This window comes from Corella eumyota, chromosome 5 (assembly GCF_963082875.1).
Source record: "Corella eumyota chromosome 5, kaCorEumy4.1, whole genome shotgun sequence".
Taxonomy (NCBI): Eukaryota; Metazoa; Chordata; class Ascidiacea; order Phlebobranchia; family Corellidae; genus Corella; species Corella eumyota.
The window spans coordinates 4275980-4289947 of NC_137494.1; the positions used below are offsets into that span (position 1 = coordinate 4275980).

Consider the following 13968-nt stretch of genomic DNA (forward strand, 5'->3'; position numbering starts at 1 on the left):
AAATAAATATTTCACAATCAACCTACACAATTTAAATTAAACTCTTAAAACTTATCTTTGAAATTTAATAATAACAAACCATTTAAAGTAAGATTTAAAATGGTAGAAAGTGGATTCGAAATAAATTGAAGTGTACAAGTTCCAGTTTGATTGACAACCCAAGGTAATAAACATTCAACTACTGTGGATGAAGATGTTAGTCTGGGTGAATCTATTAAAAACAGTTAAAGTTAAAACAAATAAACAATTTTAGTTAAAAAAACATCCATACTTTAAGTTACACTTAAACTTACATTGTACATTTAGTGTGGCAATATTTAATCTTCCAGTTTGATTAAATTCTGGTAGTTGAATAAATGGAGAATTTGCTTGACAATATACTTGCTTACCATTGTCAGATGCTGTTAAACTTGCTGTTGTAAAAGTTGAACCCTAAAGATTTGTAGACCAAAATTAAGTAACAAAAGTTTTTCATTAACTATTGTATTTTTGTATTTAAACAAGTATTTACCACGTCTTGTTGATTTAAAGTAGCTCCAATATAAAAAGTAGATAAAGTTGCACTAGGAATAACTTGATCATAATCACAAGTTAAATCCAATTTATTTCCTTTAATCACTGTTTGAACTCCATTTAATATTACAGTTGGTGCTAAAAATTACAAAATTAATTTAAGAACTGCACAATTTCTTTAATTGCAATGCATATTATCTTACTGTTAAATTAACCAGTCCAACATTGTAAATTATTTTGTCCACTCCACATTGCATTTGCCAAACAAGTAGTTGTATCAGATGTAAGTTGACTTCCGTTTGAATAAAATAACTCTCCATTGTTGGAACAACTGAAAGTTCCAACTGAGTTGTAAGTTCTAGATGTTGCAAGAACTTTGACATTGTATGGAAGAGATGAATTACAATCATTCCAAAAATACCTTTAGTGATATTTAAATGTTGCTATTTTGTTGTTTAATTAGTTAAAAATTACTAAATAACTCTCTACATTTTAAAAGAATTAACATACCTATTTAAAATAAACATAGCATAAATTTTTTTCACAAAGAAACAAGTTTACTATAAATAAAAAAAGTTGTGATTACCAACAACATTTAGGTTCACACTTAAAGGAAGGCTACCAGCTGCACTAACACAACTAATATTTGCATCTGTAGAACTCAATCGTTGCAGAAATAAAAAAGTTGTAATTTGTAATTCACTTACTTCAAAAGTAATATTTTTATAACTGTATAAATACAAAAATTTTAATCAGTTATGTATTATTGAGATGTGCTATTTTAATATTACATTTTAAAAACTTATACAAATATAATTCTACAATGATTTATATGGTGCTAGCTTGAATGTAGAAAGGTTAAAAGTTTTTTTTTCTCACAAAATGCCAATTTCCGAAAATACATGTTTAATATTATATAAGTTACCTTAAAGTTGCTCGATCACCCAAGATGGTTTCTGGATCATAAGCAATTACAACTTCACCACTTATATATCCTACTACTCCAACATTTATCTGTAAATAAATTTAAGTTCATAAATATTAACAAGTTTATTTAAATTATAGAAAGCTTCTTACAACGGTTTTATCTACAATCCTAATATTAAGTAACCAGACACTTTGGCCAGTGGACACATCAGCTACCACAAAAAAATTATGTTTTTGTATACTTTTGAACAGTTTCCCAGATACGATTTAAAATAAAACTAGCAATAGTTCAGACTGACTTCCGCCTGCCTTTTTAAAAAAAAACCTAAGCACCGAGGGGTCTTGGCCAAAGTGGGTGGCATTCCTAAAATTGTAGAGTGTAACAATAAATATATAAGTGAACCTCATTAACTCTCCAAGTAACAACATTTGAAGGTGGTATAGAAACATTAACACTTGCTGTAACACTTGAGTTCGTTGATTGAAATGGAAATGATGAAAGTAAAATCTCATCACTTAATATTGTTTGTGAATCTGTTAAATAACATGCAAGTAGTTACATTTTATAGTTTAAATATACAAAGCTAATTATTTAATGTTATTATCAAAATAACTTTTATTCTATCTGTAACAATATAAGAGTAAAACAAACTAGTTTTACTCACCTGCAAAACTCCAAAATAATTTTACAACTACTAAATAAATAACAAAACTTTTAATCATTCTGTTCAAGTTTAATATATTGCTCTCTTTATTTATTTCATCTGCAAGTATTTTTACAGTGTGTTTATAATAGTGAACAAACATAACACAATAAACTTTTCTATTATTTCACAAATGATTAAAAGTAAATTGGTAAAAGTGCAATAGGGGTTGTGAGATTTTTTGCCACATGTGGTAAAAAAATGTGGCAAAAAATGTGGCGAAAAAATGTGGTAAAGAAATGTGGTAAAAAAAATGTGGTAAAAAAATGTGGCAAAAATTTATTTTTGTTAAATGTGGCATTATGATTTCGGAAAAAATGTGGTAAAAAAATGTGGCAAAAATACTTTTAGAAATGTGGAAAAATAATGCAGGTAAAAATAGAAAAATTTTAAATAACTGTTGCTTGGTAATCTATTCGTATTGATTGTTTAATGTTGTAATTGTATTTTTTTGCCTATACGGTGGGTGTTGAATTAAAAGAAGTAATTTGCATATTTTTGTTATTACGATCACATATATAAGTCGATTTGAAATTGTTATGATATAGTCGCAACTTATATATGCTATCGATAATTTACTCACGCACCACAAAGTGGTTTAAAAAAGTGTTGTATAGCGGTTATGTAACAGGAGTATAAGCCAAAAGGTTTAGGGTTTAGGTCGCATGAATGCCACATTATTCATCCTCGGGCCCAGAGTTCACGGCTAGCTTAAAAACGCGTCCCTACGACACACCCATGTAGCTTATTTTATACCCAAGAATTTTCGATTTTGTTTTCGTCTATTTAACTAAATTAAGCACAGACGTTAGTTTAAAGTGACGAAAGCATCATAAGGTTTTAATTTGTTGTATTAAGCGAAAAAAAGGTCGTTATTTGAAACAATATACAAGGAAAATTAACAATCATAATATCAAATTTTTTAGTAAACAGTTTCCAAATAAATGGAATTAATCATTTTCCTCTTCTACTTTATAAATATAAAACATGTAAAAAAATACAATTTAAAGTCAAGTTTCAATGTTCCGTTTTTTTTTTTTAAAATCGTCTTTAGTATCTTTTTTTTGATGCCTTTTCAATGTTGTTTTATAGAAAAATGCCATTCCACACGGTAGTGGGGCTGTTCGATTTAAATATCATTCACACAGCTACAGTTGATTGTGTTTTTTAACAGCCTATAGATATAAAAAAATAAATTTTTATGTAGTTAAAAATAAAACTAGATTTATTTGATAAATAAAAGATGGTTAAAATCATTTGATCATTTTTAAAATTAATCTTTAATAATAAACAAAGTTTTAACTCAGTTTGAAATTGTTGATATCAGAATATACATTACACTAAATTTTGAAAGCCTAATATAAAACTTTAATTTTTAATAAACAAACAAGCATTTAAATATATTAAACAAAAAAAATTAAAATTTTAATCCATTTTTGAGTTAATAATAATATGGAATATAACTGACCAAAACTCAAGAAATTAATAATAATCTTTAAATTTTTTAAAAAACAAATACCTATTAATAAGTAATCAATAAATTTAGAGAATGGGTAGCCTAAAACGCAGTATGATATTGTACAATATACTGAAGTTTTAGACTTATAAACTCTAAGGAGCAAAAGTTATCTTTATTCAAAATTGGGACAAGACAGAAAAGAATAAAAATAATAAGTATATTGACATAACAATATGTTTTGAAATCTAAGATTTCGACCATGATAATTTTAAAACGCATATAATTCTGTAATAGCATTGAATTGAATTTACCTGTTCGGCTTGATGTAAAGTTATGTTTTTTATTTGAGAAAGACCAAAAAATGTGGCTTCTGCTAGCAAAACATCGAAAACCAATGCTACTCCCTTGTTTTCAAATCCATCTCTGTAATAAAATAGGATATAAAAATAACATTTTTTTTGCATACTAGAAATTCTAAAGCATAAAAAAAATATAAAATTTACCCAACAAAAGTAAAAGCAATTTTTGTTAAGTAATGCACAATTCTTTCTGTGTCATCACCAAACACAGAAATATCCAATTCATGAATTCGTTTATCAGGAGCTGCATACTTTCGATCCCCGAATCTTTTTTCAAAATTTATCATTCTGTACAAAATTAATTATTAAAATACATTGTATATAATTGTTTAATAAGAATTTATATACCTTAAAAAAATATTAAATCAACCAATATTACCGATTTGATTTAACTTTTTTGTTCATGACATTATTGATGTGCACATCACAGTTTCCCATTAAAATATGGGACTTTATAGCTTTTTGATCAATTAAACCAATTTGATTGAAAATATTTTGCTTTTTTTTTTGTCGATCATCTTTACACTCCGGACAAAAATAACGTTTTGAAAGTTTTCGTGTGGACTGAATTTTTAAACATTGTAAATGATACCAATCACGACATTCACCCTCACAGAAGATCATTTTTTCATTTTTTTTAGGTTTTAGACAGTTTTTTCCTGCATGACACAGACTAAAGTTTGACGTAAATAAAATAGATACAGCATTTATTAAAAAATGGTTAATTGTTATGTAATTTTCAGGGCACTTTTTTCCAATTTTAAGAGAATCAAATGGATGTCTGTAGGTTAGATTATCTTTGGTATCACTGGTGCACACCCCATTATATTTTTTTTCTTTAAATAAGAATGATGATATTTTTGTAGCCAACCAGTTTCGTATAGCAACTGAATTTTCATGTTTGTATGGTAAATATTTTCCAGCACAAATATAAAACGCATTTAATAGCATTATAATACCGCAATCATAGGAGTTTCTTTGCAAAGTCGTATCCTCAGGCGCAATAATATACCACTTCGATATATCATCTTCATTACAAGTATTTTTTTTTATTTCATAATTAATGTACTCCAGTATTGGTGTAAGTACAGGTATCGAATAAGTGTGAGTTGAATCAAGATAAATTATTAAATGCTTCGATAAAAGCACAATGAGTAAACCCCAATGAAAGTTATTTCCAATATTAACAGGAAAAATCCAAATATCATTTTGGATAGGAGATTTTTTTTTTAACCATTTGCTGTAACCTGGATTAAGTTGTTTTTTAACCAACTTTAACCAGACAACAAAATGACAAGGAAAAGCCAGAACTTTTACAGATGCATTTACCAGATGTTCATGTTGAGTGCATATCTCAAGAAATGCATCTATGATGCCATCATTGACCTTGTTACCGATTTTTAAGCACTCGAAATCACATTTAGGCACTACTAAAGAACCACTGTCAGTTAAGATATCATGTCCAAGTGTTGGGAAATTACATTTAGGAGGCCAATTTTCAGTTACAGAAAGGGCAATACCCTTGGATAATTTAACGTTTTCAATTTCACTTGATGTTTTTTTTTCATTATCTTTTTCAATATCCTTCTTTTTTAGTATACATATTGATAATGAAGGAACATCATGTTTTTCAATATCTTCACATATTGGTAGTAAAACAGCAACATCTTTTTTAATATCTTTACATTTACGTAGTAAAAGGAGATCATCTTTAGTAGTATCCTTACATATTTGCAGTTGAAGAGCATCATCTTTTTCAATATCTTTACACTTAGGTAGTAAAGGGGCATCATCTTTATCAGTATCCTTACATATAATCAGTTGAAGAGCATCATCTTTTTCAATATCTTTACACTTAGGTAGTAAAGGGGCATCATCTTTATCAGTATCCTTACGTATAATCAGTTGAAGAGCATCATCTTTTTCAATATCTTTACACTTAGGTAGTAAAGGGGCATCATTTTCATCAGTATCCTTACATATAATCAGTTGAAGAGCATCATCTTTTTCAATATTTTTACACTTAGGTAATAAAAGGGCATCATTTTCATCAGTATGCTTACACATTGGCAGTGAAAGAACATCATCTTTTTCAATATCTTTACACTTAGGTAGTAAAAGGAGATCATCTTTAGTAGTATCCTTACATATTTGCAGTTGAAGAGCATCATCTTTTTCAATATCTTTACACTTAGGTAGTAAAGGGGCATCATCTTTATCAGTATCCTTACATATAATCAGTTGAAGAGCATCATCTTTTTCAATATTTTTACACTTAGGTAGTAAAAGGGCATCATTTTCATCAGTATGCTTACACATTGGCAGTGAAAGAGCATCATCTTTTTCAATATCTTTACACTTAGGTAGTAAAAGGGCATCATTTTCATCAGTATGCTTACATATTGACAGTGACAGAGGACCATCTTTATTTAAATTCTGACATATTGCATCTAAGCAAAAAGAAGACTCCTTTGAAACACTTAAAGCAATTGAGTAACCTTAAAAGACAAAAAAAAAATTTTATTAATATTTCTTCAAACTGTAGTATAATTAAAGAACTTTTTGTATATTTATAGAAATATTTTTAAGTATATATAAAAGTTAATTATGGCAAAGCAAAAAAGTGTTCTGCATTAAATCATTTTTAAATGTATATAAATGAACAAATAAAAAACTACATACATATGCTACTTGCTAGCCTTAATTTTTTTACTAGTTTTTTGTTTTATTAAAATACCTCTAAAATTTTGTTCAATTCTTTTAAGGCTTTTTTGGTTTTTTGTATTACACTCAAGTTGAAGACCAAGGCGGGTCATAAACAAAAAATTAACAACACTCATTGATGTAAATGAGGGTCTGCAACAAAAACATCCATTAAATATGTTGATATTTCAAATTTTAATGATTATTTTAACATTTAAAGTTCACTAACTTTCAAATATATAAAATTATCACTTAATACTGCAAGTTTTTAATAAAAATATTGTCACACCTATCCTTTTTCATACTGGCATTACACTGCTCAGCTATGCTAGAGTTCACTAATAAATTTTTACAAAACGATAGGTCCCTAAATGTTTTTTCTGGTCCCCTTTTTTTTGTTCTATTATGAAATTTGTCAGAAAGACTATAAAAATTGTTTTTCAAATCAGCTTCCACTGGCATCAAAAGGTCCTGATCTAATTTTTTTAAATTTTCTTCACTCCACTCAAATAACATTCCCATATTAGGGGAAAATAGTCCACGATGTCGATTTTCTCCATGGTGTGCTATCTGTTAGTCACACAAAACAATTTTCTATTTAATGCTAAGCATCTAAAATAAGTTTATAACACTTTTTTATGTAGCTACTGTTCTCATAAATACAAAATTAAATTTTTGTCTATAACAGTTATTTTTTTTATATAACCTGTCTCGAAATGTCAGACACAACAACATTAGGTTGCGTTTTAAAAGAAAGTAGGCCGTCAATATAATCTCTGGCACTTTCTTGTCTCAAGATATATTTAAAATAAACAGCAACTCCATGTGTGCATCTAAAGTGTACTACACCTCCTAATAAAACAATTAAAATTTAAAAAATATTTTTTACCGATTATAATCAAGTTTGTGATTTAAAACAGCATACCTCCACACTTCTTAACACTACGAAACATTTTAGGAAAAACATCCTTAAACAAAACTAACTCATTCAGTTTTATAATCATGTCATCTGTGCTTCCCGAGCTTGCTATGCCAGCAGCCGTGCACAACTCCCTTAATTTGTGCGAAGCACTCTAAAAATTAATTTAATTTATAAAAATTTTATTAAAAACAGAATGTTTTTACTTGTTATGTGTTATGAAACAGTGTTGAACAAAGATATATATACTTATAAAAAAAATGAGAACTAACAGAACTTATTAAAATTATTATTCCTAAATGCTTTTGCCAAACAATAAAGTCCTAAATGCTTTTGCCAAACAATTAGACTTGAAATCAACTTGGCTCATCTCTACTAAAAAATGTCACAAATTACAGATCAATTTGCCCTACTTGCTAGAGTAACCTTTTGCTGTTACAATAACTTCTGGACTGTTTACCTACCAGGCCAAGGTTTGCAAGACTAACAGTTAATAGTAAAACAGCAAAAAAATAATAAGCTTTTTAAGTAGAAGATATTTCTAATATTTTTTTAGCATAAACAGCAAATTAGCCCTTGATTTGCAGTACAAAATTGATACAAGGTCAGTCCAATTTTGTGAATTTATCAGTAACTCAGTATATATCTAATTTTACCTCATCCGTACTATGTAATGCTTCCAAAATTTCTTCATGAGAAACTGAAACATTTGTTAATTTTCTTTTATTGGAAACTTGAGATTGCACAACTGAAATTTTTCTATGTTCTGTATTAAAAAGAACATTCCCAGCCCTAGTCAAGGATCCCATCCAGGGTGCAATGGTATTGTATTTAATTTTTACCTTCCAAGGGTTTTGATTTGAATCTTAAAATAATAACATTTAAATAAATGCCAACAAACACAACTAATTATAAATAAAATAATTGTAATTTAAATTTGATTTTTAACATTTTATCCTACTAAAAAATCCCCGGCCAATAATTTCCTTGGAATAGTTTTGCCACATCACTTCAATATCAACCTTATCTAACTCTTTTTGGTCCAACTTCAGACAATCAACTGCGTATTATAAAAAACGCATTTTTTTAAAGTGCTATATTACAGAGTTTTGAAATTTTGTAAGTAATGTTTATAGCACTTTAGTATGGTTGACAATAAATCACAAAATGGCTTTAGAACTTTTAAAATATGTCTGTAGTACTAACAATTTAATTTTCAAAAACACTGGAAAATGATTAACATAAAAAACCAGGTTACCATATTTTTTCGTGTGACATAATAGCGTAGTTAGGGTATACAAGCTAGTTCTTTCTAAGTCATTACAAACAAGGCTTGCTTTTTCTTTTTTTTTAATTAATTTTGATTTTTTTTGTATTTATATATATATATAACTTAAAAATTAGGTAAAATCATTTAAAGTTAAAACCATTTTTGTGTTTAGTGACACCAACTTTATCAATTCTTGGGTAAAAAAATATTGCTAATATATGTTTTAAAGCAATTTTCTTAAAAATCATAAATTTAAAATATAAAATTATTTAAAGAGAAAATCAATATCGAATAAAAATTATATATATACATAAATTGATGCTAGAAATGCACCTGGACGCTGACAAGTATTTTTCTAATTGCCATCTGCTATGACAATTTTAGGAGAAATTCCACATTTTAAACAAGAAAAGTGATAATTGATATCGAGTAGGGCACAAAAATGATAAAATGCATTCCTAATGCTATCAATTTGATTAAGTGGTTCATTGAAAATCATATTTAATCCCGTTTCAACTCCAACATGATTCTATGAAGAAATACTTTAAAATATTTTTTTTTTAGTAAAATTGATGTTGTTAAAAACAAACCTCAATTCCTCTCATAAGGTATTGCATAAGTTTCAAGGAAAGCAACACTTTGTTGTTAAAATTATGAAATCCTGATGCATACTCCTGAAATCGAACTACGAATTTGCAATTAGCACAGTGGTAACTTGCAACAAGAATATCTAAATAATTATATTTTAGTTAGTATTTCATTTCTACTAGTTGTCAATTGCTAAAAAATCAAAAATTTTTACAACTTTATTCTTGTTCAATTAAAGAAAATTTGTAATCTGTTACCATTCCAGACTTTTCCCAAGCCATACACAGTAGCCTTCTTTCGTTTTTGTTCTAATAAGATTTTATTTGAACAATGCGGGCAGCAAACCTCTCCTGGAAAAAATATGTTTGGTGGTGACTTTTCCTCAATGTTATCTTTCAAGACAGTTGTTGGAATTTTTTCAAAACTTAAAAAATAATCCATTAAAATAATATCCTCCTCAGTTGGTAACTGGATTTCACTAAAAAAATATTAAAGATTTACAAAAAGAAATATTAAAATTTAAAATTTTTTTTACCTTTTTGTGTCTTTTTTTAATAAAGTGAAGTCTATTTGACTGACTAACCACTTGCATGCATTCTCATGATTGCAAGAATAATTTTGATTCGAGAATGGACATTTGCATGACAATCGTCCACTTTCTTTATCAAAGGTTACTCTAACTCTGTTAAATTTGCAATAATAATCAACTTTGTCAGTAAGCACTGAAAAATACATATGTTTGTCATTATAGCCCAGTGAAGCAAAGTCTGCATAAACAACCAAAGGTAAATTTTCCTCACAACTTTTAACATATATGTCATTTAAATAATTTTTTGTTGATAATGTTATAACTTGAAGAGTAAACAACTTCTGAAGACATGCTGTATTCAGTTCAGGAAAATTTTCAATCTGTGCATAAGGAACTGAACTTAAATGTATGCACTGTGTTGACGGATTATTATTATAGATTTGGTCACCCATCATTAAAGAAACACAATCTTCATTGCTACAAAGCTCAATTTGCAGGCGTTTGTGGCTACGCACATGGATTGGTGACAAACAGCCACTCTTTTTAAGTGCAACGAGAAAAATACCACTTTTTTTGTCTACACAAACAGCAGGAAGAATATTTACAGGTGTCCCATGTTGACACTCTTTATGTCGTCGCAGCGAAGCCGCACTTCCAAAGCATTTTTTACACATATTGCAGCTATTCTTTGTTGTATTTTCTTCTAACAAAGCTAACACAAAAATTAAATTTTAGCAACTTAAACTACATAAACTTACAAATTTTAAGAATAGTTTGTAGGTTTTATAAAAAAGTTCTAGTTTCTTACTATTAATTTTGAAATTTGAATCATCCTCTTCTTTTTTTTTTTCATCGTTTGTAGTTAATAATGATGTTGTACAACCCTCTAATCACACATTAAAAACTTATTTAGTTTATTTTAAAATTCAAGAAAATATTTGCAAAACGTACAAAAATAACTTGTGCATGTAAAAACCATATTTTAGAAGGTGACCACTTTGTCCAACAAAAATTGTTTCTTTGCATTTAAAGTATTACACAAAACTTTCTAAGACCCGACCTAATATTTGCAGCTAGACTAGTGATATTTAATTAATCATATATGGGCAATTCTCATTGGGAAAGTGTTTTTTAAAAAAAAATTAACTTAAATTATTTGTTTAATTAACTTACCTGTTTCTTTGGTTTTGATATTTAAAGTTTAAATTTAAAAAAATTTAGGCAAATATCTTTTTATAAGTGATTTTTTTTAAAAATTTAAAATGTACAAATTTTTTTGCACTTTTATGGCTATTTTAAGCAATAATTTTAAGTTAATATAAAAGTTAAAAAAACAGATTACAACAGATTTGTAAAGTGTTAGTATAAGAGGTTTAAACATATGCTTAACATAAGTTAAACAACAACTTCTATATTACAATTTAAAAATCAGCAATTTTTAAGTTTTTAACTTGTAAGAATATAGGTAATTCCGTTACCGAATTTACATAAAAAGTTTTATAACTTGAAATTTAATCAAATACAACTTTTAATATTTTTAATTCTCTGATTTTAGTTGTTAGGTACTATAAATAAAAACTAAACTTTAATGTTCCTTATCAATTCTATCTACAATAATGGTAACGAAATTACAACAACAGAGATTTTGTAGAAATGCTTATTCTGCCTGGTTTAAGTGATTTAAAATAATATTATTATTTTTATAAGTAAAAAAATGAAATGGCATTGTAATATAATATCCATTTTTTTTAATTTTGTGAGAAAGTAGTTTTGAAATTTATAAATTAGTTTTATGGGTACATATATTACTAAATAAAATTAAATAAAAATATTTATAGTTAACAAGTTGATTTTTAACTGATATTTGGCATATTCAAACAATATTATAAGCTATTTTACCCACTAGACTTATTGTTTTTGCATAATTATCCATTTTATTTAGGTGTAACAAATTGTTTCTGCGACATCAATTTTATTACTAATTTAGAGTTTAGCGATTTAGAATTTTAAACATGTTATGTTTGTTTGTTAATTTTATTTTTGGAGTTATGTTTGTAGTTTTTGTTAAAATGGCAGTAAGGAATTTTAAAATTTGGTTTGTTTGTTTGTTTCTGTTTAAGAGTTTATTTAAAAAAAAACCTAGTAGTTTTTAGTTTTGTAATTCCGTTACCAAGATTTTTTAAAAAATTTTTTAGTTAGGTTTGTTTCTTATTTTAACAGTACCTAAAACTATTTTTTTTAATTTTATCTGAATTTGAGTAAATTTAAGGCTAAAGTTACATGCCAAAATTCGACAGTGTCTTTCTGTTACTTAAAGTGTTATTCTGTTACCAGGTCTTTTAAGTTAATTTGTCAATAAATAAACATTTTTTAAACCCCAACTAAAAAAATTTGGTATCTTTTTGTTGCTTTCAATAAGGACAATTATTTACACATGTTTAATTTAAGTTAGTTTTTATAAAATTCAGACGAATTGGGATTAAGTATTACCCAACTTTTTATATCTAATTTATTGGCGTAATTCCGTTACCAAACATTTTTCAATTTTTAAGAAGCATAGAAGTTCGAACTGCACTTCTTTGCTTATAAAAATTTAGAATGGCAATATATGGGTTGTTTTAACTTAAAAAATGATTTCAATTTTATTAAAAAAAAAAATTATAGGTTTGTAAACCACAGTAATTGTAATTCCGTTACCGAAGAATTGCCCATATACATATTTGAACACTTACCATTAGTTATCTTTTCCACACTCAATTTTTTATTAACAATTTCAAGCACCCCGGAACACTTCGCAGCTAAAAATAATTTATAACGTATATATATACTAAAATTTTTAATAACTTACATTTAAACAAAAAAAAGATATTATCTTTTACAATTTCAAATAAGGTTAAAGTTTAATATAACAATTTTACTAAAGCACCTTTTTTTAACAAAAAAGAGATTTACCTTTGTAAAAACTATAAAATTAATAATAAATCATGTATACTTTTAATATGTCTAACAAAGGTTTCTTTTCTAGCATACACTTTTTTACAGTTTGGGCAGTGGAAGTGGCCATTACGTTCCGATGCAATAACTCCTCTACATTTTAAATTGCAAGAAACACTAAAACCTAAAAAAAGTTATGTTTTTTTAGTTCCGTTAGTCAATTAGTGTAGGCCAGCCTGGAAAGTAGAGCAGTTTTCGACGAGATCTCGTGCATGCAAGCGTAAAAAATTGTGACCGCGCGTGCACGCGTACTAAAATTTCCGGTCTAGGCATGCACGCGTGATATATGTTAGCGTGTTTTACTGCGCATGCACATTTTTTTAAGACACCAGGGGTGCAAAACGCTAATTTCAGGCGTGCATTTTTTTTAATGAAAAAAATCTCGTGCGTGCACGCTGCCCTACTATCCAGACTGGAGTGTAGGGTGGAAGGGGGTGCTGACAACTGGTAGCCAGTCACCTTTTTCTTGTTTAAAAAGGTTTAAGGCTGAATTGGCTAACACACTGACCACCTAAGCTATGTAGTACCTTTTTAATACATTAGCTCTGCAAAATTTGTTACCCTAACATTTAAATAAAAAGATTGGGTTGTTTTAAATTAAACCCTTCCTTAACATTTTACTGAAAAATTGCAGTTGCATTTTTATTTTAACTTAACTCTTTTCTAAATGAACGCCAGTCCTTTTAAAATGCAATAACAGCAGCAAAATTAGCAAAAAATAAATCGTTGTCGATGAATATGAATATACATACCGTTTCTTTTTTCTAAAAGATAAAAAACAGCCTTTTTAAAATGTTTTTTGCAGTGTGTCAGAAGCTCTTGGTGAGTTTTAAAACTACAGTTGCATAAATGACACTGCGTCCCACTTAGATAAATGTAAATATCTTCTAAGGAATCTCCGAAAAAACAATTTTTGTTGTTCATACTTGGTCACGAAAACAAAAAAGAATTCGTGCCCCAAAAAAGAAGGAAATTTCCACCACGCGTTTCAGTTTTAGTGGTA

The 13968-nt window shown here is 27.7% G+C and overlaps 3 protein-coding genes across 3 annotated transcripts; all 3 read right to left on the bottom strand.

Moving 5' to 3' along the window:
• Positions 1-518: 518 nt before the first annotated feature.
• Positions 519-2243, bottom strand: LOC145753866 (uncharacterized). Its single transcript, XM_082570393.1, has 6 exons — positions 2106-2243; positions 1844-1974; positions 1439-1527; positions 1100-1242; positions 717-934; positions 519-651 (listed from the first exon to the last, which is right to left on the bottom strand). The coding sequence occupies exons 1-6, from the start codon at positions 2161-2163 to the stop codon at positions 640-642; spliced, it is 651 nt and encodes a 216-aa protein (XP_082426519.1). The 5' UTR covers positions 2164-2243; the 3' UTR covers positions 519-639.
• Positions 2244-3038: 795 nt separating this feature from the next.
• LOC145753871 (uncharacterized) lies at positions 3039-4390 on the bottom strand. The gene is made up of 4 exons (XM_082570398.1): positions 4342-4390; positions 4107-4250; positions 3915-4026; positions 3039-3319 (listed from the first exon to the last, which is right to left on the bottom strand). Exons 1-4 carry the CDS (start codon positions 4365-4367, stop codon positions 3293-3295), a joined length of 309 nt encoding a protein of 102 aa, XP_082426524.1. The 5' UTR covers positions 4368-4390; the 3' UTR covers positions 3039-3292.
• Positions 4391-9191: 4801 nt separating this feature from the next.
• Positions 9192-13787, bottom strand: LOC145753860 (uncharacterized). The gene is made up of 8 exons (XM_082570373.1): positions 13718-13787; positions 12964-13089; positions 12704-12769; positions 10780-10857; positions 9978-10683; positions 9700-9920; positions 9445-9584; positions 9192-9383 (listed from the first exon to the last, which is right to left on the bottom strand). Exons 5-8 carry the CDS (start codon positions 10643-10645, stop codon positions 9210-9212), a joined length of 1203 nt encoding a protein of 400 aa, XP_082426499.1. The 5' UTR covers positions 10646-10683; positions 10780-10857; positions 12704-12769; positions 12964-13089; positions 13718-13787; the 3' UTR covers positions 9192-9209.
• Positions 13788-13968: the final 181 nt, after the last annotated feature.